The following is a 25,107-nucleotide window of genomic DNA, read 5'->3' as shown; positions in this document are numbered from 1 at the left end:
TAACATTAGAAATTTTGAAATCAACATCCAAAGCATTATGAAATGTCCGTTTTAAAAAAACATATATAAATCTATCAGCACCAACCAACTATACTGAATATAAAATAAATAAATAAATAAATAAAAAACTGAGTGATTGATTAACGCAATCTCCTTCTTAACAACTAACACTTTATCAAATTCTCAATTTACATTGATTTTCAGAAGTTTCACAAAACATCGCAACCCTGCCAAATCCTCACTTTATTTATTTCTCTTTTTCCACGCGCCTCAGAGGTTGCGTGCCAATTCAAGTTCGTTATTAAATAACAACAACACAGGTGTGCGTTTCGGCTGGCAAAACACACACTCTAATCACCGTCCATTCCAGCTGAATCTTGGAATCTTAAAAGTATCAACGGTCAGATCTCGATGCGTACAAACTCTGATGCGAAACATTCCACACTTGTATTTTAAACCCCAAAAAACAGAATATTGTAATATTTTATATTATGTGATATATAATAAACAATTTTTTTTAAATAAAAGAAAACCCTTTGCCATTCCCGTTATATTCATGAGAATCATTTCAACCCCATAAGAAGCACCACACAACATAACTAAAACACACACTCTCTCTCTCTCTTTCTTTTTCTCTGATGCATTCCTTCAAAAACACAACCTTTTAACTGTTTTTTTTTCCTTTTCCTTATTTTCTTCGCGGAATCCTAGAATGTCATCGCCGGGGTTCACTGGAGGAGGTGGGGCGTCGGAGTATTTCGCCGGAGCGGGTGGATTCACCGGCAGATCCATTCCGGCAGCCACCATGAACAACCCGAACGGCGTCTCGACTGCCACCGCAAACCTCCACCCTCTCTACCGAACCCAACAACAGAACCTCCCCGCAATGTTTCTAGATCCTGCCTCGCAGATCGCTCAACGCCAAACACCAACCCTTATGGGTAAACGCACCCTCACCGAATTCCAAACCTATAACCAAACCTATAACCAAGCCTATAACCAACCCAACAACAACCCCAACCACGTCCTCTCCAACCTCTTGCTTCGTTCCGTTAAGCCTCGAACCAGTTTCTCTCAGGTTTCCATGGATAACTTTCCCGAATTGCATAACCAAAACCCTTCTCTTTACCAACAGCAGCGTTTTGGTGTTCCTTTACTCCATCAGCTCCGTCCCCAGCCCATTAACCTTCCCAGCAATGGGTCTGGGCCCATGCCAAGCCCAAATTTCGGCTATCGGAACTCTGATTTGGGCATGCCACAGAACCGGGTTCGACTTTCTGGTCCTCTTCCGGTTCCCGTTCAGGTGGCTGAGCCGGAGAAGAAGATCATGGATCACCGGCTTCTGGAATTGGAGAAACAACTTCTGGAAGACAACGATGAAGGAGAAGCCGATGCTGCGTCCGTGATAACCTCCAGCGAGTGGTCTGAAACGTATCAGAATTTAATCAGTCCCGGTCCGGTTCAGAAACTGGCTTCCACATCACCGACTTCATCAACCACGTCGTCTACTTCATCATCTTCCTCCATCGCTTCACCTGCTTCCGGATGCTCAAAGCAGACTCTCATGGAAGCCGCATCTGCAATTGTTGAAGGAAAATATGACATGGTTACTGAGATCCTGAACCGGTTGAACGGTCCGAACCGGACTGACAAATTAACCGATTGCATGGTGTTGGCGTTGAAGTCCAGGATGAATCCGGTGGAATATCCGCCTCCAGTGAAGGAGCTTTTCGGCTATGAACACGCTGAGTCCACTCAGTTGATTTTGGAAAACTCCATGTGCTTTAAGGTAGGGTTAATGGCTGCGAATCTGGCGATTTTGGAAGCTGCATTTGAGGAGAAAACCGTAAACAAGTTCTGCGTGATGGATTTTGAGATTGGACAGGGAAAGCAGTATCCGCACCTCATCAACGCGCTCTCAGCACGTGAACAAAACGTCACGCTCAAAATAGTGGCTGTGGCCGAGAGCGGCAGCGAAGACAGAGTACACGTCGTCGGAGACATGCTGAGTCGTCTAGCAGAAAGGAAGAGGATCGGGTTCGAGTTCAGACTTGTATCAACTCAGAAACTCACCGAGTTGACTCGTGAGTCACTGGGATGCAATGAGGACGAAGTTCTCATGGTGAACTTTGCTTTCAAGCTTAACAAAATCCCTGATGAGAGCGTCTCTACCGAAAATCCTCGTGACGAACTTCTCCGGCGCGTGAAGGGACTCGCACCGCGCGTGGTGACAATAGTGGAGCAGGAGATGAACGCAAACACAGCACCTTTTTTGGCTCGCGTGGCAGAAACGCTGTCGTTTTATGGTGCCTTATTGGAGTCCATGACATCTAGGGATAACAATAACACCATCAACAGCTCTGACCGAGTCAGACTCGAAGAAGGACTGACCCGCAAGCTACACAACTCAGTAGCATGCGAAGGCAGGGATCGCATAGAGCGTTGTGAAGTGTTTGGAAAATGGCGAGCGCGCATGAGCATGGCAGGGTTCGAGTTAAAGCCACTGAGTCAAAACATGGCCGAGTCAATAAAATCACGACTCACTGCCACCAACAACAATAACCGAGTCAACTCGGGACTGACAGTGAAGGAAGAGAACGGTGGTATTTTCTCAGGCTGGATGGGAAGAACACTGACGGTAGCATCTGCTTGGCGTTAACATGGCTCACTTTTTTTCCTTTTTTTTTCTTTAATATTTAGTTTGGAATATTATCATGATTATATCACATATGATATATAAATATATAAATATCACATTGTTACTATATTTTTAAGTATGTTTAGAGATAATGGAAAGGCAAAGAGTATAGAATTGGAAAATTATATGATAATAGGGTGAAAAGAAAATCTGAAAGGAAAGTCCCTAACCTATTACCCTTTACCCTTCTTCTCTTGGTTTTACCAAAACTACTAATAAAGAAGTGTTTGGATTCCGAGAAGACTTGTGTTACATTTATTGATTCTTCTCTGTGTTGATGTGCTTTTATTTGTTTATCATCGTCACTTAAGTGTGTGAAAGGAGTTGGTTGCTGTTTGGTACATAGCTTACTTTTCTCTCATACAATGCTTTCGTTTGCCCTCACATTACCGACAAATCAGGGCTCCACTCATACCCTTCATTTTTAGGGGTTTAGTTACACTTCAAACTTCCCTATTATCCAATTTTTCTTCTAAATTTTTAACCTTTTTTTACTAAACCAACTTCTATTTTACCATGTTCTATTCTTGTGTAAGAATGGTATTCCATTTTACCAAGTTCTATTGTTGTGTAAGAATGAATCATGTAGCTTTGAGCCCTGAAAAAAAAATCATAACCCCAAACATTTTATTTTATAGGTGTTCAAGATTAGGTTACTACAAAAAAAAAACACCAAGACTATGAGTGATACCAGAAAATATAAAGACTGCCTTCCATATCATTGTTCAACTCCTTTTTATTCTATTTCTGTTTCTATCAGTTGTTTTTGTTTTCGTGTTTGTTTGGTATAATCACATCTTTTGTATTTTGAATTGAGAGCTTAAATGTAAGAACAGATTTAGGTTATATAAAGAGACATTCTTCTTAGAAAAATATATATATATATATATATATATATATATATATATATATATATAACTTTTTTTTCTGGTTGGAAATAGATTGCACAAACTGAAATTCAGATACACTTATGACGTGTTTGTTTCAGCTTTTGCTTTTCTCGCTCATCATCCTCGCTTTTCATGATAAACGTTTTTGTCAGACATTGAAAATATGTTACTAGTTTTATTAGTAGGGAGAGTTAAATGGGACAATAGTTTTGTGGATGATAAGGTAAAATAAGAGTAACTGTGTTTTTGTATCACTTAAAATCTCCTTTAGGTATGATGCCTGTATACATAATATTGGTATACAAAAATTTAAGACAAATGTGATGAGCATAGTTTTGCTTTGGATAAAATGTTATAGTAGACAAATACAGTGTTTTTTATTCTATTTGTTTTTAATAAACTTAATTTTTTAATATAAAATATTCAAATTTTTAATTACAAATTGTTCAAGCTGTAGTCTTAGAAAATATATTAATAAATCAGATACTTCTATATAGTGATTGAACTTAGAAGACAATATGACTATCGTATTTTCAAATTTTATATATATATATATATATATATATATATATATATATATATATATATATATATATTCACAAAAACTTTATTCCAGTTATTTTAAACAAAATATATTCAAGGTGGGTTCAGTTAAAGTTCATGCCCTAATTATAGAGACATAGTAGGATCATAAAATTTGTTTGTTTTGTTATATTCATTTTTTGATACCTTTAGAATAGTTGGTATCTTTCCTATTAGTTAGATTTCTATTAACTAAATGTTATTATTTTATGTTCTTTTTTGTGCATGGGTCAATGAATTTATAAGAAAATTATAACCTCCTTCTCTTTTTTTCTTCTTAATCAATATTTTCTCAAATTCTAATTTTTTATATATTAAAAAATAATATAAAAATGTTTTTTTTTTTTATTAAGGTTGGCTCTAAATTTTCTAGTAAATTCCACTGCTCATAATACAAAACCAAACTTACACCATTGATTTTGGACTATTTGATTTCAATGATGAAAGTTTAGTCTTGTAAGAGTAATTTATACCAATTATATGTTATAATTAAAGAATAATAGACAATTATAGGAGACCCAATCCTCAGTGAAACTTGAAGGAGTATAATTTACACACATTAAAGGATGTATGAAAATAGTTGTGGAAAAACTTCTAATTTAAATGGAACAAATGATATTTTTTTTGAAAGATTACAAAAATATCACATAATATAATTAAAGAAGGATGAAACATGTATTTAGTTTTCTTACCTACCATATACTAGCTAGGAATCTTTCTTCTGTCCTTAAAATTTTGTAAAAAAAAAAATTATCTATAACTTTATAAAAATCACATGTGGGTTGTCAAAATCTCAAGTGTGTTCAAATATCTTGGAGGCTATATTTGCTATAATAAAAAAAATATTTTTATATATAAAAAGAAGAAAATTAATCATTATCAACCTTTTGTAATTGGTTAGAAATTCCAGAAAAAATGTGTGAGAAATGCAAAAGGTGAGTTACTATTTGTAGAAATGGTTTATTACAGTTGTGGTGAAACTGAATAATGCCTCAACTACTTTGTGTTCTTCTTCTTCACGAGTCATGTTTGTTCTTTTTTTTGTCTTCTTTAGCTAACTCAATTCAATTTTTCACTTTATATTGACACAATTTGTCTCTATTATAATAATATGTATACATCACACTAATCAATTTTATGCCACAAAACTATAATAATTCATCATTCATCATAACAAATAATTAGTAATTTCTTACCTCAAAACTAATTCAAATACATTGTAAAAGAATAAAAATAATATTTTTTATAAATGCTTAATCAAAGGAAGAAAAAATAAAAAATTTGAAAGACAAGAAAATGTGGAGAATCAAAGGAAAAGTATTACTGTGTATAGATAAGATAGAATGTCACAAACATGTTCTATAATAAACATACTTTAAATTTGTTTCCATTGATTTCGCTTGGTGGATCACCACAAAGATTTTTGGTTTGCTGGTTCTTTCAATTTGTCAATGCATGATGGAAGGAGATTTTCTAAGATGATACACTTTTTAGAATTAAATTGGGTAAATAAAATTGTTTTGAAATATATATTAGCAAAGAAAATTTGTGTTTTTGTAAGAAATATACATTTTTTTCTTCTAAACTTAAACCAAGGTGCTTGGAATATAGAAACTCTCATAAACAAAGTGTACAGCCAAAAATTGTTTTTCTTGGTATAATTTATTTTTCAATTTTGTAGAGAAGAAGAAACTCCATTCATTATACAATATACTGTCTTCTATACCAAATATAAAAATATCTTTTATGGAAAAATTGAAACTCAATGCTATTATATAATAATAACTTAGTATAGTTGTTTACTAGAGTACTTATATTAATTGTTCAGTTGAACAGCGTCATATAGATTTAAATGTTAAATGCTTATTTTAACAGTGTTATTTTACAAGTAATATTTAAAATATTTAATTTATTAATGCTTCTCCTTCAAAATGTAAAACTTGTTGAAGGATATTATCATATAGTGTAAGTGCTTAAGATTATGTTAAACAACTATAATTAGGACTCGGCATAGTTCAATAAACTGTACTGTAACTACAGTTAACCATACTATAATGTACTTAAAAACACTAAATTTGTTTTAACTAAAAACTAAATAAACTATTCTATAGTACAGTTAAAAGAAACTGAACTTTACAGAGTTTGAGTACAGTTAACTGAAGGTTTAATCCTTTACTACATCCCTATTTATGTACGAATGTCTCAATTGGGTCCTCGTTTTTTAAAGTGTATCAAAATGGTCCTTAATTTTGAAAATTCATATCAATTGAGTCCTTTCCGTTAAGTTGGCTGGACGGCGTTAAAAAAATTGATGAGTGAGATGCTAAGATGACGAAAGAACGCTCGTCCAACAGTGAACGAACGCTCGTCCACCACTGAACGAACGCTCGTCGACCTCTTACCGCTGGACGACCGTTCGTTCCACACTGGACGACCGTTCGTTCAGTGGTCGCCGAGCGTTCGTTCGCTGGTGGACGAGCGTTCGTTCGGTGGTGGACGAACGTTCGTTCGTGATCTCAGCATCCCACTCATCAATTTTTTTAACGCCGTCCAGCCAACTTAACGGAAAGGACTCAATTGATATGAATTTTCAAAATTAAGGACCATTTTGATACACTTTAAAAAACGAGGACCCAATTGAGACATTCGTACATAAATAGGGATGTAGTAAAGGATTAAACCTTAACTGAAACCATAGATTTTTCTTTTAAAAAAAAATTTCACCCCAAATTGAAAACCTTTGAAGCTAGCCATGGTAAGATGCATTTAGGGTGATATATATGCTTACACGGCATTTCCCTCACCGCGGTACCTAATTCAAAAGCTTCTTTGCACACCGCACAGTGTGATTCCATGGCTAAGTGAGTGTTATCAATTTCGATGGTTGGTAACGAATCTATGGCTGCTTTTGACGCAGGAGGGTGCTCATACCTTCCAATATCGTTGATCTCAATCTGAGACAGTTGCTCTAGAAGCCTATCGAATCCAAATCCGAGTAGAAACTCTGACATGCTCGGAGGCAAGGGTCTCAAGCCAGAACCGGCACCATCGTCGTAGAAGAGCTCAAAGCCTCGACTTTCCTCCTCGTTGGTAGCGGAGGTGGCAGCTGCGCTGCCGCGGAGGACGATAACGGGGTTGAAGGGGGAGCGGTCACCACCGTTGTGGCGGGTGCGGCGCAGGAAGGGACGGACAGCGTTGTCGGAGGCAGGGCGTTGGCCGATAATGTACATGGCGGCAGCAGGGAAGCGACGACAGCGAGGGTCGAGGTGGACTGAGCGCGGCGGGTGTTCGATTTCTTCGATGAATCCGCAGTCGCAGTCGAGACAGAACACAGATGTTAGGATTCAAGTTTAATTTCTTAGTTGCTGCCAGGGTAGTATTATTGTTGATGTTTTCTGTACCAGTTTAGTGAAATGTACTAGTGTATCTGAACTAAAAACTAGTTCAGTTCAATTTCTTTAAACTATTTTTTAGTTCAGTTCAGTTCAGTTCACTTGAATTATTTTATAGTTAACTACAATTATTTATAGTACAGTGCACTGAAGTGCATTTTGTCCACCCCTAACTATAATACAAAAATTGTAAACAATTTGTTTACATAAATAATATTTTTGTAAGCCATTCCACGCTATGTGTTTCAATAACAAGTTTTATTAAATGTTGTTTATAATAAAACAACTCATATAAAAAAAGCTACCACATTAGAAATTATTATGGGTACTATCTTTTTATTATTGGTACAGATAATTATAGTACATAATTTAATAATATGTTTAAACCATTATCATTTTATCAAAATAATTTTAGAAATATTTAATTTTAATAAATTATAAACATGATACGCCTTCATAATTTATTTTCAGTTTCTAAATAATTTTTTTAACTCTTTTTAAATGAAATAAATATTACATTTAAATATATGTTTAAGTCTTTTTGTTCATATATAGTTTTAATCCCTATAAAGTATTTGTTAATTTCAAATTTTTGACGTCTTCTTATCTTTTTTTACCTTCTCATACTTTAATTAATCTAATGTTAAAAGAAAAAGGTATTAATTACAATAATTAGAAAAATAAAAAATATTTTAAATTAGGATAATTATAGTTTTTAGGCACAAAATTAATTTGAATGATGTATTTGGTATATAAATTGTTTACTTTTTAACATTATATTATTTAAAATAATTATATTTTACAAATATTATAATTTATTTTTTGTATATTTATTTGGATATTACTGTAGCATCTAATCTTAATAGCATACAACCATTAAAATAAGAGTTATAAAGATGATAACTAACAAGGAAAATTATAGATTTTAGAAGAAAGAAGATTTTACACCTGAAGAACAAACACCTATCTATGTTGCTACTTCATCCTGAACCTCGAACTGAAACAATTAGAAAGATGTTTCCCCTAAGCTCACACCATTTAAGGTGATTATTACAAAATAGAAAACACACACACAAACAAAGACAAAAGCAAGGATAAGCTAATGATAAAAAGAATTATACATACTTTAATATAAATCATAAAACATGCAGTTCTAATATCAAGTCAATTAAACAAGCACAATTTGACACACACATTCCTAACGCTATACCTGACCATCCGAATACATATATTGGTATCGAACTATTAAGGAAACCTACACATGTGAAAACAACATAATTTCAAATTTCCAACATACCTCCCAATTTTCACACAAGGTTAATTCATCAAAAAACTATGGTCAATCTAACCTGAGGCTAAGGACCATCTGCCACTCCTCACTATATAATTACCCAAGTCTACTTGAGATCGGATAGCTATTTGGGTAAGGAAACATTCCCCCATTTCAAAACTCTTATACCAATATATTACACAACCAAAAACATAAAAGGTCTTTCCCATGGAACCCCTTTTTACATGTTTAACAAATCATATAAGAGAAAAAACACAAAACTCATCATCATCATATATCATACATAATCATATATATAATCATATAGATATAATCTTGTTTCCAATTCATATTATAAACCAATTCATTCTTCACAATAAGTATTGTAAACCAATCATTCAAACAATCACCTATATTGAACACACCTTAAGAAGTATATAAAAACTTAGTTGAAAATTCTAATATCACTAGTACAAAAACAGCGTATAACGTCACACGTTCAATGTCTAACCACTGAATAACTAACATTAAAAATGAGCGGTGACATTTTTGTAAATAAATGCAATTACTAAACGTAGTTTAGAATTGTAATTCGACCTAAAAGGATATAAAACGTCGAATGAATTTTAAATTCGGCGTCAAAAGGTTAGTGAATTTAATAAAAATTTGAGAAGGAGATTGAAAATTCATTCACTTTATCTTAGCGCACGATATCCTCTTCTCTTCTCAAACTTTTATCGAACAAAGTTTGACGAGCATCACATGTAATGTTTCTTTCATTTGATACAAATGCATGTTAATAAATTACTTTATGTATGATTTTTGTTTGTTTTAACCAATTATTTTCGTGCTTTTGTCCTTCATAGGCGCATTTTGCTTTCTCTCTCACTGTGATGAAACTTTATTCCGACGAACCCACCTTTTGAAGGTTAGTTTTCGTTTTCTCTTTGAAGAACTTATTTGTTGTTATTTTGTTGAACTTGTTTGTTGTTGTTGTTTAGTTGAACTTGTTTGTTGTTGTTGTTTGATTGAACTTGTTTGTTGTTGGTTATTATTGTTTGTTGTCGATACTATAATACACGTTCATAGTTCATGCTTTATAAAATACCAAAAACTGAAATTTGTTATTTTTTTGCTTTTTAGGTCTCTTGTAAAAAAGGATCACAATTAATTAAAAAAACAAAAAAAAATTGATTAACATCGAATATTGACAAAATTCGACGTTAAGTTAATGTCGTATATTAACAAAATTCGACATTTAACGTCGAATTTTTTTAAATTCGATGTTAATTTAACATCTCCTGATATGACGTCGTTCACAAATTCGCCGTTAAAAGCCCAAAAATATTCGACGTTGCATGCGATTTTTGTGCTAGTGTATTTTCGCTCAACCACCAAATTTGCTCGCTTAGCTAAAAGTGTCTGCTAACCCACTCGCTCAGCCACCACGACTCGCTCTATAAATACAGAAATAGTGAGTTATGCTCGCTCAGAGACTATACTCACTCAGCTAGATATAGTTCTACTCGCTCAGCGACTACATTTGCTTAGCAAGACTGCATAATTCTGCATAATACCAATTCTGTAAAATTTGGACGCCTCAACTTCTCATGACCTGCCCTATGCACTTTTTTCAACTTCTACCACTTCTAGATGAAATTCTAAGCTACAAATGACCTAGCAAATAGTATGTAAACCAATCTAAACAAGTTTTAAACTGTTAACCACAAGATTTTTACTTAAAAACCACCAAAACCTCACTTTATAAACTCAAAATTCATAAATAACCAAACTAGGGACTCTAACAAGTCATAAATGACTTAACAACATACTCCAAAACCTCTATTTTGACATATAACCTATATTTCAAACTTTTACTAGTTTTGATCCCCAAAATGAACTTAACAACCTTCTAAACTCAACCTATTGAATGCTCACACCTCATACGACAACTTATTATTAAATAATTGCCTCAACAAGTCTTAATCGATCACCAAATACCATATGTGACTCAATTTTACACTTACAACCCCTAATTCAAAATCTCACCTATCAACATATTCATTTTTTACTCAAAAGACCTATTACTCCACCTAATTTTTCTTTCTCAATAATTTAGTAACATTTAACACCACCAACATCCAATAACACAAAAAATCCATAATCAAAGCAAATCCAAACAACATCATCACATTTTAGAGATATCATTCACAACCTTAAACTTTTAAAGATTAGTTAGAATCATTCCATTACCATTAGTACTAAAACTTATATTTATCTTTCAACCAAATCAAAATAATTTACTATCAATTCATAAATCATACAATTCACAACAAGAAAATAGAAACAAAGAAAGGTTATTATCTTCCTTTACCTTAAAAGAGAACTATCACAGCTTTAGACAGCTCACCAACCTCGCTTCTAGCTCAAGGAATCCTAGAATCGCTTACATAACACAAAAATGTGATCAAAAAGGGTCTTTAGAACCTCTGATCAAATAAGGACTAGGAAAAGAGACCATACGACACATGCGATAAAAAAATCACCACACATGATCTCAAACTAAAGTGAAAGGAAAAGGGAGTCAAAACTTACTTCTCTAAACTAGAAATTGATCGGTAGAGAATGGAGGACTCAGCATCGTGATCTCTTAGGCACTTCCTAATCGCCAAACATACGATTCAAGTGTCAGATATCTTAGAGAGAAGGTAGAGAAACTCAAGGAACGAGTTTTTAGAGAAATAATTTATGTTTTAGATAATAAGACAGGATATAAACTTTTGTTTTTATTATTAAAATAAATTGATCTCATTAAAATAAAATGCTCATCTACTTTGAATAATCCAATTTTTAAGTTATCATAATTACAACATTTTGTCATTATTATGAAATAAATTATGTTGTAAGGCCTATTTATAGTTTTAAAGTAAATTGAAAATGAGAGTATATATTTTGGAAAATAGTTGTACATATTTTTTTTCATTTATTTCAAATTTAATTTTTCTAAATTTTTAAATACTTTCATTTTTTTAAGATTCTTGGCTTACCTATAATTATGTTTTATAATAATATTACATGTAAAATTTTAATTTAAATCAATCAATCAATTCAAATATTAATTCAAATCAAAATTTTAATTTGATGAAGTCTTTATTTCTTTTATGGTTGACTCTATTTTTTTTTCTCAATTTTTGAATTATTCAGAATTTATTTTAGGGTTAAATATGTTTTTAGTCCCTAAACTATTGGCCGTTTCTGGTTTTCGTCTCTCTTTCAAAGTAAGGTACAATTTGGTCCTCATTCTTTTCGAAACGTTCGTTTTAGTCCTCGAAAACTAAACACTGTTTAAAAATTTGGTCCTCATTTAGCAACAAATGAGGACTAAAACCAAAATTCCGAGGACTAAAACGAACGTTTCGAAAAGAATGAGGACCAAATTATACCTTACTTTGAAAGAGGGACGAAAACCAAAAACGGCCAATAGTTTAGGGACTAAAAACATATTTAACCCTTTATTTTATTATTTGAAATCAACCATGAAAATATCCGATAATACTTATTTAAAAAAGTGGACATGTTTGTATAAGTTGTAGCTTTGAATGATCATCTTATTACTTTGGAAGTACCATGGACAATGGGAGTTGTTTCTCTTCCAAGACAACCTACTTACGCATAAATAAAACTAGTAACTTACATTAATTAACTAAGACATTCGGGATATATGTTATTGAGAATTTGTTTTTTAGTTATTCTTAGGAATACAATCATTTTTATTATTCTATTTTACAAGATACAACTTTATCAATAAGAAAATTTCATTCATATTTTAAATATTAGTCCACAAATCAAAATTATCAATGATTTATCAAAATTGGTAAAATATTTATGAATAAGATTTGTTAATGAGATTATTCGTTAGTAATGATACACTGATAAACATCTTAATTTGATTTTCTTTTTCCTTTTCATTCTCTCTTTTTTTTTCCTTTTTTCTTTTTTTTCTTCTTTCTCCTCTCCTATTCTTTTTTTCTTTCTTCTCCTCTATAGTGGTTGGTACGGCCATATTTGTCATTGTTGTTGTCGTGTCCACCACCTTTAATTATTCTTTTTTATCCTCTTCTTCTTTCTTTTTCTTTTTCTCCTTGGTTTTTATTACATCGTTTCTGTCTCCTTTTATTCTTTCTTTTTTTCTTCTTCTCACTCATCTACAAGTAGTTTATAATAAATATTTCGTCGAATTTAGGGAGAAATTTTTTGCATCCATTTTATTGACAAAATTATCAATAAATTTTAAAAACATACAATTACTTATGTATTTAAAAAAATGAATTATCAATATACTAAAAAAATATAATTACTAATGAATTTATTAATGGATTTTAAAAAATTACAATTATCAAGGGATTTCAAAAAATGAATTACGAATGGATTTACTAAAATATTTAAAATATTTATCACTAGTTAAAATTTAAAATCTATCGAGAAAATTTGTTAGTAAAATTTATTTTACTAACAATTTTTTTTTGTTATTAAAATTTTATTAATAATTTAGCATTTTCTTATGGTGTCAGTTTGAGTAAAATTGTAAATTTGAATCAGTGATCATTACTTGTGATATATTCTTTAGGCAAGTTAAGGAGAAAAGAGGAGTTTATTATGATGTTTCAAACTTGTCACAAGAGTTATAATGGAGAGCTAATAAGGATGTGACACTTAGTAAATCATTGTTATTTACTAGGTTATTCAACGTTTTATGTGACTAAATTTTTTACTTCTGCGCCAAATATTTTAATAAATTCACCAATTTTAGAAGCCATATGCCGTTGAAAATTCATACAACCGACGTCTAATTGGTATTTTGACAGTTCAAAGGTTATTTGAATTTAAGTTGAAATGAATTGATGTAATTATACGACTCAAAAAATAAGATTTCTAACATTAAATAGCATGATGCTGGAAAAATTAGATATTTGATGTTTAGATTGAACAATTGTTGTAAATGTTACCAATCATATTTAACATTAACCTTTTTGTATTCTAACGTTGAACGTTAGACATGAAAAACTTATTTCGTCTCACTGAGAAAGAAAGTTAGTAAAAACTAGATAATTAATCTTTGAAATTTATTTAAATTTTAATTTATAAACTAATTATAATTTTTTTATTTATTAATTGAGATTATTTTAAATATCAATAATTTTTAGTTTATAAAACTGTGTTTAAATTTGATGACTAAATATTTTAGTCTCTAAATTTGATTTTTATTTAATCATTTTCTTTTATAAAAAGGTTTAAGGTAAAATTTGGAGTTGATAGGTAATTACACAAGGCCATACAACTTAGTAATATAATAAATCTCTTTACAAACTTTTAAATGCTCTTAATGTACATCCAAAAATAAGAAAAAAGAGGCTGAATCCTTATTAATTTATTCATATTAAGAATTTCTTTCGGTTAACTTATTGACATTTATACTCTTACATCCTCAAGATTGTGCTTCCCAATTATTCTGTAATCTTACTAAGCTTCCAAAGAATCTAAAACTTAAAAACATATTCTCTAATTATATAAAAAATTTAAAAAATTTAAAACATACAATTTTAATAGAATAAAAAGTGAACTATAATCTATTTATAAAATGTGTACTTTTCATTCAATTAAAATTTTAATTCTAGTAAAACCTCGTGTCTTATAAAGGTAAGATTTGGAAAATAAATGGAAGTATGAAAAACTTTGTAAAGTGAAAGAGCAATAATATATACTAGTAATTAAAATATTCTTACTTGAAATATTTATGCAATTGAGACTAAATATATTCTTAATCAAAATATTTTTTGTAAATAAATATAAGCACTACACGCCAAAAAAATCAAGAACACATATTATTTGATGCTATGACTAAAGGAAAAATGAGATGATAAAATTACAATACAGCAAAATCATTAAATAGTAATTCATTTTAAAAAAATCAAAACAATTAATTATTATACTAATTAAGTTAAATACAATTTTATAAACTAAAAATTATCGATTTTTAAAATAATTTTTATTATAATTAAAAATTTATAATTGACTTATACATTAGAGTCTAAATTAGTATTTAACACTAATTATCAAAATTTTAATTATAAAAAAATAAATGTCTAAATTAATCTCTAATATAAATAATGATAAATTATTTTTTGTCTATAAAATTAGTTAATGATTAATGTTTTTCTTGTAATGTAGTATCTACAGAAAAATACAAAACTTTAAAAGACAATTAAAGTTAAAAATGTTAAAAAATGGTTGGTTGAGTAATTTAAATGGAATATTACATGAAACAAAAATTGTGAAACACAACTCCTATCTATATATTTATATAATAATTATTGTGAGGAAGAAAAGTAGGTTAAAGTGCAAAATAATATTTGGTAGAAGATGAGTATGAATGCAAAAGTAAAGGGAAGCAATAGTGGGCATGAACAATAATGTGAAAAGGGTAAACAATTAATATGAATAAACCTAAAATTGCAAGCCAAACAAATACTACCATAGAATAATAAAAGGAACATAAATATGACATTAATAACAGTAGTTAAGTGCATTTGGGTGAGTGTTGGGGCAATAATTAAGATGCCTTTTTGATTGAGGTAATCATAAATTAATTAAGTAAAAAGATAAATAATGAAAAAGAATAATGAAGAAAGAATGTTGGATTTGATGGGTTGAAATGATAAAGAGGAACATGTCACCCTAAAGTGGAAGAAGAAACCTCTGTCACTCAAAAGGGGGGACTTTGGAACTTCCATGAACAAGTAAAGTCAAAACCTTATAAACATCAAATATTATTAACCCTTGTCTCATTTTTTATGTTGCTTCTGTCTTTTAGATTATAGATCTTTCTTTTTTATTGTTCGAGATAATTACTGAGGAATGACAGATTTTTTATTTGGAATATTCAACCCACTTGTATATTTAATATTTATTTTATTTTTTTTATCAATAAAATTTATTTATAAATTTTGTTTTATTCACAAGTACTTTTTATCGATACATGTTATTTTATTGACCAAATTTTTATCGGTCTATATTTTTTGTAATAAATATTGGTTAATTTATAATTTTTGTAATTTTAAATGTGTACTTTTTAAATTTATTTTAAAATACCATTCAGCTTAATTAATTCTACATCAGAAAAGTCACGTTTGCATAAATTCAAAGAATTTTGATAAATTGTTCAAACCAAGGAAGGTTTAATTCATGTGGAAATAGTAAAACATAATAAGAGCACGGATGATGCTGATCAATGATCTTTAAAAGAAAAGCATAAAAGTAAATAGTCATATTATTACCAACAAGTTGCAATTATGCTGTCACTTTTCGTGCATAGAATAACATTATTTTTTTAAACTATTGTTATATACAATGTTTGTGTATACATGTGTCATGTTTTTTACATTATTGATTGTGACAAACAAAACAAAAATAGTTTCAATTATTATCCAACAACACCTGATTTACTAAAGAATGTAGTTGTATTTTAAAACACTACTTTTAAATTTTTCATTCAATTGAGATGTACATTCAAATAAATTATTATTTCTTATTTTGTTTGATAATTTGAGATTAATGGTGTATTAATTGTGGTGAAAAATATCATTGAATTCGGATATAAAGCTTCAAGATTTTTGTTTCTTTTTTCACAAGTGGTGTTTAAACACAAAGACATTTCATCTCCTCCCAAGACAAGCCATCTACAAAAAATGGAGTCCTTATCTTTACTGTATAAACTATAACTAAACTTTTATCACATGTCAAATCCAAAGAGACTTGTCAGCTTATCATTTTTATGGCTAGAGTTTTCTAAACTAATATAAAAAATAAAAACTCTTTTTTTAGATCAATATTGAAATAAAAAGCTAATATAATATGTTAGATACATTTTTTAACATGTTTAACAAAGATATAGATTGTTCTTAAATTTTAAAATTATAGTTATATTTTTACAGGGTTGTACAAATTAAACACGCTATATCAATCTATTTTAGATATACTGCAATATTAAAATAAAAGAGATTTATTAACTTATGGTAATAATGTCGATAAGAATCAAAATTTGTTGTAAATAAAATTTATTGACGATAAAAAATTTATTAGTAAAATATTCATCGATAAATTTTGATGAATAAAAAAATATGTTATTGATAGTAAAAATCTATCAATAATTATCTTTTAGTAAATATATGTTAATAATTTCTAGTGGATAGTCATCGATAAAAATTTGTCAATAGATATTTAATTTGGTCTTTTTTTTTCTCTTTGCTTATTTTTTTCTTTCTTCCTTTCGTCCTCCTCTCCCCCTCCTTCTTTCCTCTTATTCTCTTTTTTTCACACTCTTTCTTAATTAATTTATAAAACATATTCTATTAAATTTGATAGAAAAATTGGTGTTCATTTTACAGATAAATTTATTTACAAAATTATTAAAAAAATTGAAAAAATACAATTACCAATAGATTTATCGATAATTTATCGATATACTTGTTTGAAAAAAAATCACTAATAAGTTGTATCAACAAATTTTTGAAACAAAAATCTATTATTAACGGATTTTATCACAACATGATCAAAGCTAGGATAGATGTAACATGGTCAAAATTAATAAATGATGTAATAATATAATGATAGAAAAAATTCATATAAATATAATGAAATGAAATGAAAGAAGGAAGAAAACTTGAAACTCCACATTGTATTCTTATTCAAATACATGATGTTTTGTGATGATAGTTCTCTTAAGATATACTAAATCACTAAAACATATCAAAGCTATTATGTTAAATGTTAAGGCGTCAAAATACTTAACATCCAAATAAAAAATTTCTATTGACTATGAATACGCCTCAAAAAATAGTTTGCCTATTCCATGGTTCTACAAGTTTGATTGTTCCCAATGGTTCAACACCCACAAAAACTTGAAATACATAATATATATTAATTATGTTTTAATATAGCATAGGAAGCAAAGTTAAGCATCAATAGTTAAAGAATTTCTTACATCAACCCATGAATCAACAATGTTAACGCAAACTATGATCTGATCCAATGCATATTGTGGTACCTACACTTAAAGCTCCCATGTAGCTTATTGCACTATTATATGAAAAATATGTAATTAATATATGAAGAAATAAGATAATTTAGTTGATAATATATACATTAAAGTAAAACTACATACCGTAGAATAAATCCAATCAAGATGGGATGAAGATGTAGTAAATTTACCATCTAAGACTTTGTTGACATTAATAACACTAAAAAGAAAAAGTATTAGTAATTTACAATATAATCATGATAAAACACTTTATTTTTGTAATTAATACATACATATGTATTAAAGTTTTCAATTCTTTGATTGACTTCTTATGCAATGAACAAAACCTTAGGACAATATGATCTATGAGACAAGTATTAATAAATTGTCAAGGAGACCTATTAAATTATGATTTCAGTTAGTAATTTGGAGTTAGTTAGATAATAACTAAAGTGGGTGAGTTCAGCTTACGCATGAATATAAGGGACTGTGTAAATTCTTTTCTTGGATGCATGAATCCACCGTTGAATGTAAGTTTGAGAGTGCATTGATATATTCCCTCTCTTTTGTATGATTTGAGGCTCAAGGAAACCATAGATATTAGTATTCCCCACGTTAAAAATTTAATTCATTTAAATACCTGCATTGATACAAATTCACAAGGTTTAGGTTAATTTTACAAAAACATAAGTTAAATTCAAAATAGAGTGTACTCACATCATCCAAAGTTGAATAAATGCAATGTTTAACATTTGATTATCCTGAATTATTTCAAACAAAACTAAAATGCTTATATACAAAGGTATATCACCATTTTCAGTGCCAAAAATTGTTGCATCCCAGGGAATGGCACAAGGTGCTTAAAATAAATCAAACAAAGCCCAAATCAACTCCTAAATTGAATTAACATTTTGGTTAGGTTAAGACTCGAGCTTAGGCTTAGGGCTTGAATGAGATGTAATTAGGGATTTCTCTTAATTATAAAATTAGAATTCTTAGCAATACAAATTTTTGGAGCTACAAAAAGTTGTTTTGTCCCCTTTTTGTGTGAGACTGTTTGTTGTTGTCTTAACAAAATTGGTTTATGTTTTTTCTACTAATGTGGTAGTGCACAACCCTCCCTTAGCTCCATTTGGGCACTTGTAATGAAATTTATGAGTGGAAATCTTTCTTTAGGTCAAGCTTCTCCGTTGAAAGATAAACGAAGCAAAGATGCTAAAGGAGTGTAATAAGCTTTGAGAATATAAAATTTGAGTTATCACTAAACTTGAACAAGAGCAAGGTAAGGGAGTTTTGTGAGGGCTTTGAATGGAACACCAACAACATGTTTGAATGGAGGACCAAGAACAACTTCAAATGGAGGACCCAAAGTGGCTTCGAATGTATCAGGCACAAATGGAGGAAGGCAAAAACGAAGAAGATGAAATTAAGGGAAACTTAGTGCGTCTTGGGGTGGGGATGTTAAAATAACTTATGCATTGAGTTAAATTTAAAAAAGTGGGGGATTAAACATACTTTTTTATTTTTTATTTTCAAAAAACTTGTGTATTACATCGATATCCAAACAACTGATGTAATATGGCTCCTAGTATTTACATAATTGTCACCATGCTATCAACTACATCGTTTTTGTTATAAAAGATGTTATATCCTGTTGTTATATCATTGTTTTGCGGTAGTGAGTGTTTATGATTTTAAACTTTGTTGTGTAGTAATTTGTTTATGTTATTATTGTTTCATTTTTTGTGATAATTCTATGTTAACCAAATTTTGTTATGATGACTAGGAGACTGTGAAAATGGGAAAGGTATTGAACTCTATTTGTATGGTTGTTTATGTTGTTTCATCGAGTTGATTTCTAATGTTGATTTAGGCTTACATGAAGTAGTTTTTTTTAAAGAAATAAGACTCAATAAAATATGTTGATTGTGTATGGTGTGTTCAAATTGATGCACTGATGTACATGAGATAATTTTAAAATTAAATAGGTTCATATGACAAAAAATTTATAAAATAACTCAGATAGACCTAATGGACTAGTTTAATACACACTAAACCTCTAGAATTTTAATAATTGCATTGGATGGAAATCTAAAACTGTTGAGCATCACCGAGTAAATAGATTTCATAGATCTCATGTTTCTACTTATCAGACTCACGTAGAGGAAGATATTTAGTGATGAGAATCGAAAGTGATTGCTATACTCTAGAGTTTGATATAAAAAAGGATCGGATCTCGCAATATAGAAATTTATCCTGCCATGCTGATAATGAGATTTTGGATGCTAGTTTTCAAATTTATAGCCATATATGATTATAATATTGAAAATTTTCACTAGCATATCCTTTATGTTTATGGTGTTATGCTATCCACCCGCACTGACAATATATGTATTATACGTGGGTAGAGGACTAGGTAGACATTTCTGTAGACGACAGTGAGAGTACCAATGAGGCTATGGAGTTTTATTTTAAGTTATATGGTGAAAAATGTAATTATATGTTATAACTTCTTAAATATACCAGGTTTTTTTTGGAAAACTTTCACATACAATGTCAATATTTGTATATTAGTAAGTTTAGTGATATTGTCTGCTACTATTTATGTAATGTCAAAAATTAGCAGTATAATATATGCTAATTAGGGTTGTTACAGTGAAACTTTTGGTATTTATTTTACTAGTGGATTTTGGTATTTATTTTACTAATGATTTTATCGACAAAAATATTCACTGATAACAAACATTGTAAAATATGAACAAATTTTACCATCATATTTTAATGATAAATTCATTATCGGATGGATATTTCTATTAATAATAAAATTTTAATTTATAGAAAAATTTTATCAACAAATTCATTTTTAATGAAATATTTATTGATAATTAAAAATTTAAAATTTATCGATAAAATTTATTAATAAAGTCTATTTTGCTGACAGGAAAAAGTCTATCAATAAAATTCTATCAATAATTTTTTTTTAAATTATTGTTCGAGGATTGACTATATAGGTAAACATGAAATGATTCACACAATAAAAATTATGGGTAAATATTGATTAGGTTAATATAGTTAGAGATTAGTTTATAACTCACTAAGTAAACTTAAGAAAATAGAAGGTGCAAAAATTAAAACCTACAGATAAATTTAATTATATGTGTTTTCGTATTAACTTTTACTAATGTTATACTTATAAATTATAAGTATTTTGGAAAGTAATATTTATATATATATATATATATATATATATATATATATTTATTTATTTATTTGGTAAGTTAATTTAAGGTGAAAGATTAATTGTTGTTAGAGACATGCCATCCCAAGGAAGCACTTTGTGTTGATAATAACATCTAGTTTGAAACAGTTAGGGTAAGTTGTCTATGTTGGATTAATGTGGTACAAGACAAGAAGAGCCTTCGCAACTACACCCACACTCATTTTTTCTTCCAATTCTACCATTTTTTTCTTCTTTCACATGTCATAATGCCTCTGCTGTGTTCTTCTGCTATTTCATAAAATAATGAGATTATATTATAAAATATTGTAGTATGAAACAAGGTTGTCAAACTCGAGAGTTTACGTAAACTCGTGAGAGTCCAGTAAACTCGACTCGTAAACTCGACTCGTAAACTCGACTCGTAAACTCGACTCGTAAACTCGTAAGAGTTTACTTTGTATGAAAAAAATATAAATAACATTCTAATTCAAATAAGATAACAAAATTATATAAATTGAAATACATAAGTTCATAGAAATATTGTTCATAACATAAAGATATAATGTAAAATATAAATTGAAATGTCAAAGTCTCTATGCCTAATCCTCTAATCCTCTAATAATGGCATCATCATCTCCATCATCATCATCATCTAACTCTTCCTCTGATGAATGTTGTGCATCTTCATTGTTCTCAAATGTTATGTTATCAAGATCAAGAGCATCTAAAATAGGATCTGTTGTTGCTCCATCTAAGTGAACATTTTCACTATCATTTTCACCTTCAACTTGATCAATCTCAACAACATCATCTGTCTCTTTAGCTATCCATTCATCATCTGATTCTATGTCATCAAATGGAAGAGCTATAGTTTTTCGAATCTGTCTACTTTTCAGCTTGGAGTTATACATCACATAAACTAAATCATTCATCTTTTTTTGATGTAAACGATTCCTTCTCTTTGTATGAACCTAAAATGAAAGATAATATTTTTAGTGAAGATATAAACATAATAAAGGAATTTATAAATTAAAAATAATTTAAATTACCATTTCAAATGAACTTCAATTACGCTCACATCCAGAAGAACTACAAGTCAAGCTTAAAATTCGAATAGCAAATCTCTTCAACTCTGGAGTTCCATCACCAAACATGTCCCACCATTCCCCAGGATTTAACTCTTTCCTACACTCTTTTGCATCTTCCATTCCAAACAGGCCTCTAGCATTATGAAATTCAACAATTTGTAAATTAATTTTTCTTCTTTCTGCCATATCTGGTATCATTCTTCTCATGCAAAATTACAATCCTTCTTTCACCTCTCCACCATCATCAGATCTAAAGTTAGGTTCATAGTGGAAATGAGGGTTTAGAAAATAGGCAGCTGCATGCAAAGGCCTATGAAGTTGATTATCCCATCGAGCATCAATTATTCTCCAAACCTCTTCATAACTACATCAATCATGCTATATCAGAAATAATCTAACACATAAGTAATTAAACATTGAATGAGTAAAAGTTTGAAAATTTACCTCTTTTTGATATTGTTAAAGTTAGACCTAATCTTCTCTTTTGCACAGTCCATCTCTTCATAAATGAAACCCATTGCAGGTTTTACATCTGAGTCCACTAATCTTAAGACAACCATGAGAGGGGCAGCAGCTTTCAAGCATATGGAGACATTCTTCCAAAATCGGCTATCTAATACTACATGTGCTACTTTTCTCCCCTCTTGTGAAGTTCCAAACTTGCTTGTCTTCCATTCCTCAGAGCTGAACATGGTCAACAACGATGCCTTCAATTCATGAAGACAAGCAAGAGTTAAATAAGCCGTGGCAAATCTAGTCACACCCGGTCTTATAAGGTCTCTACCTTTAGTAAACTTTTTCAATAAGGAAATCAACATTGATCTCCCATAAATGTAAGTTGTAATTTTTCTTCCCTTCTTAATGGTCAATTCATGGACCTTCAAATTTTTTTCAAAATCTTCGAATATCAAATCAATGCAATGTGCTGCACATGGAGTCCAATACAATTTTTCCCTCTTTTGCATCAACAACTCTCCGGCTGCCTTGAAATTTGCAGCATTATCAGTGACAACTTGAACAACATTTTCTTCTCCAACAAACTCGACAACATCATCCAACATTTTGAAAACTTTATCAGCTGTTTTTGAAATGTCTGAAGTGTCAAGTGAATAAAGAAAAACCGTCCCTCTAGGACTATTCACCAAGAAGTTGCAAATAGAACGTCTTTTTCTATCCGTCCAACCATCAGACATAATTGTACATCCAGTTTTCTTCCACTCCTCCTTATATTCCTCAAGATTTGCATCTGTTTTCTTCACAGCTTGTTTCAAGAGCTTCTCTCTAATATCATGATAAGATGGTGGTTTGTATCCAACTCCATACTTACCAATCATTTCACACATCTTTGCAAATGCTGGATTTCTAATTACATTGAAAGGAATGGCACTGGTGTAAAAGAATTCAGCAACTTGAGCATCAACTTCTTCTTTGTATCCTTTTTTCATCATTTGATTTATAGTTGCTTGAACTCCCCCCTTACTAGTAGTAGCAACTTTTTCTTTTCCTTTAAAACCGAATACCTTGTGTCCTCCTTCAAAATTTTCACTTTCTTCCTCGTCTTCACCGATATTTATCTTTCTTTTCTTTAATGAAGCATTCTTAGCTTCTGCAACTACTTTTATCATCAAATTTTTTATTTCATCCGGAACAGAAGCACAAGGCTCAGAATCTTCTCTAGTTCCAGCAAGATGATGCTTAAATCTAAATATGCCTCCACTTACAATCTTTGAGCAATAGTTGCATTTCACTTTTCTTCCATTACCATTAACATCAAATCCATATTTCCATCCAATATCAGATCGGTTTCCTGGAGCATTTTTACTTCTACTTTTACTAACTGATGAAGATACACTTGGATTAACTTCTCCTGAATTTGATGCGTTTCCCGACATAGTGAGGTAAGCTTTTTCACTACAAATATAAAAAATAAAATGTGCAAAAGTTTAAAAATGGAATAAAAACTTGCGTGCAGTGCAGTGCCGTCTCCCCTCTAATGATGTTGTAAAGTGGTGCAGTGCAATGGCCAGTATATTTCTCCCCTCTAATGTACTAAAAGAATAAAAAATTCATTTCCTAATAAAATTGAAAAACGTAACTCACGGGTTATAATTTTTCAATGATAAAACGTCACCCACCACCAGCGGCTGGAAGAAGAAGAGGAGACCTGCGACGCGAGGAAGGCGGTGAGGATGGCGGCGAGGATGGCGACCACGCACGGCGACGACGCACGGCGACCACGATCTGCGACGACGCACGGCGACCACGATCTGCGACGACGACCACGATCTGCAACCGGACCAAGCGCGATCACGAGCGGAGCTTGACCACGAGCGACGAAGATCAGTGGTGGAGTGAAAACCAGGCGGACGACGGGGACGAAACGCTAAACAGTGGTGGAGTGAAAATCAGGTTTTAAACCCTAAACAAAACGACCATGCTTTTCTTCGTTTCTAGCTTTTTTCGAACTCGTTAAATCGCTGTGCAATCGCGATTCCGAACGATTCCACCGAGTCCATGTCCGATTCTACCGAGTTCAGTCCAAAAACGAGTTTGGTACCGAGTTAACTCGGCAACCATGGCTGAAAACGTAAACTCGGACGAGTTAACGAGTTAACTCGCGAGTTTAATAACCTTGGTATGAAATTATCTTACTTCATATTCTTATTTTTCATCTAACTTTTAATCATTTTACACATTTATTATTAAAGTGGAAATATAAAGTATGAATTTATAGCAGGAAAAAAAGTGGTCACATCACATGTAATAAACAACTTCACGCAACCGTGTACCACTGTTGGTACGACTTTTATGGCATTTATTTTAATATCAATAATAAAGTTAGCATATATATGATAGTTTATGCGAGCTTACCGTATATAATTTCTTATGAT

General features: G+C 30.7%; 3 protein-coding genes and 1 pseudogene across 3 annotated transcripts; 1 reads left to right on the top strand and 3 right to left on the bottom strand.

The window, feature by feature from the left end:
* The first annotated feature begins 565 nt into the window (after positions 1 to 565).
* SCL8 (SCARECROW-like 8) lies at positions 566 to 2,939 on the top strand. The gene has a single exon (XM_047304878.2). The coding sequence runs from the start codon at positions 713 to 715 to the stop codon at positions 2,657 to 2,659; it is 1,947 nt and encodes a 648-aa protein (XP_047160834.1). The 5' UTR covers positions 566 to 712; the 3' UTR covers positions 2,660 to 2,939.
* Positions 2,940 to 6,890: 3,951 nt separating this feature from the next.
* LOC124830997 (putative E3 ubiquitin-protein ligase RHC2A pseudogene) lies at positions 6,891 to 7,508 on the bottom strand (annotated as a pseudogene).
* Positions 7,509 to 21,521: 14,013 nt separating this feature from the next.
* LOC148199645 (uncharacterized) lies at positions 21,522 to 22,185 on the bottom strand. Its single transcript, XM_088111873.1, has one exon. It carries the CDS (start codon positions 22,058 to 22,060, stop codon positions 21,728 to 21,730), a length of 333 nt encoding a protein of 110 aa, XP_087967999.1. The 5' UTR covers positions 22,061 to 22,185; the 3' UTR covers positions 21,522 to 21,727.
* Positions 22,186 to 22,204: 19 nt separating this feature from the next.
* On the bottom strand, positions 22,205 to 24,156 carry LOC148199644 (uncharacterized). The gene is made up of 2 exons (XM_088111872.1): positions 22,661 to 24,156; positions 22,205 to 22,580 (listed from the first exon to the last, which is right to left on the bottom strand). Exons 1-2 carry the CDS (start codon positions 24,106 to 24,108, stop codon positions 22,430 to 22,432), a joined length of 1,599 nt encoding a protein of 532 aa, XP_087967998.1. The 5' UTR covers positions 24,109 to 24,156; the 3' UTR covers positions 22,205 to 22,429.
* Between the last annotated feature and the right edge of the window lie 951 nt (positions 24,157 to 25,107).

This window comes from Vigna umbellata, chromosome 4, assembly GCF_029865625.1.
Source record: "Vigna umbellata cultivar VRB3 chromosome 4, Vumbellata_1.0, whole genome shotgun sequence".
NCBI lineage: Eukaryota > Viridiplantae > Streptophyta > Magnoliopsida > Fabales > Fabaceae > Vigna > Vigna umbellata.
The sequence above is the reverse complement of the archived record's forward strand: the minus strand, read 5'-3'. Positions and strand labels throughout refer to the sequence as shown.

Bases quoted from the DNA above. Each gene is read 5' to 3' on its own strand.
- LOC148199645 (XM_088111873.1), bottom strand. From the start codon at position 22,060: ATGAATGATTTAGTTTATGTGATGTATAACTCCAAGCTGAAAAGTAGA.
- LOC148199644 (XM_088111872.1), bottom strand. From the start codon at position 24,108: ATGTCGGGAAACGCATCAAATTCAGGAGAAGTTAATCCAAGTGTATCT. The intron at 22,581-22,660 runs GTAAATTTTCAA...TGATTGATGTAG, and splicing joins TTTAACAATATCAAAAAGAG to TTATGAAGAGGTTTGGAGAA.
- SCL8 (XM_047304878.2), top strand. From the start codon at position 713: ATGTCATCGCCGGGGTTCACTGGAGGAGGTGGGGCGTCGGAGTATTTC.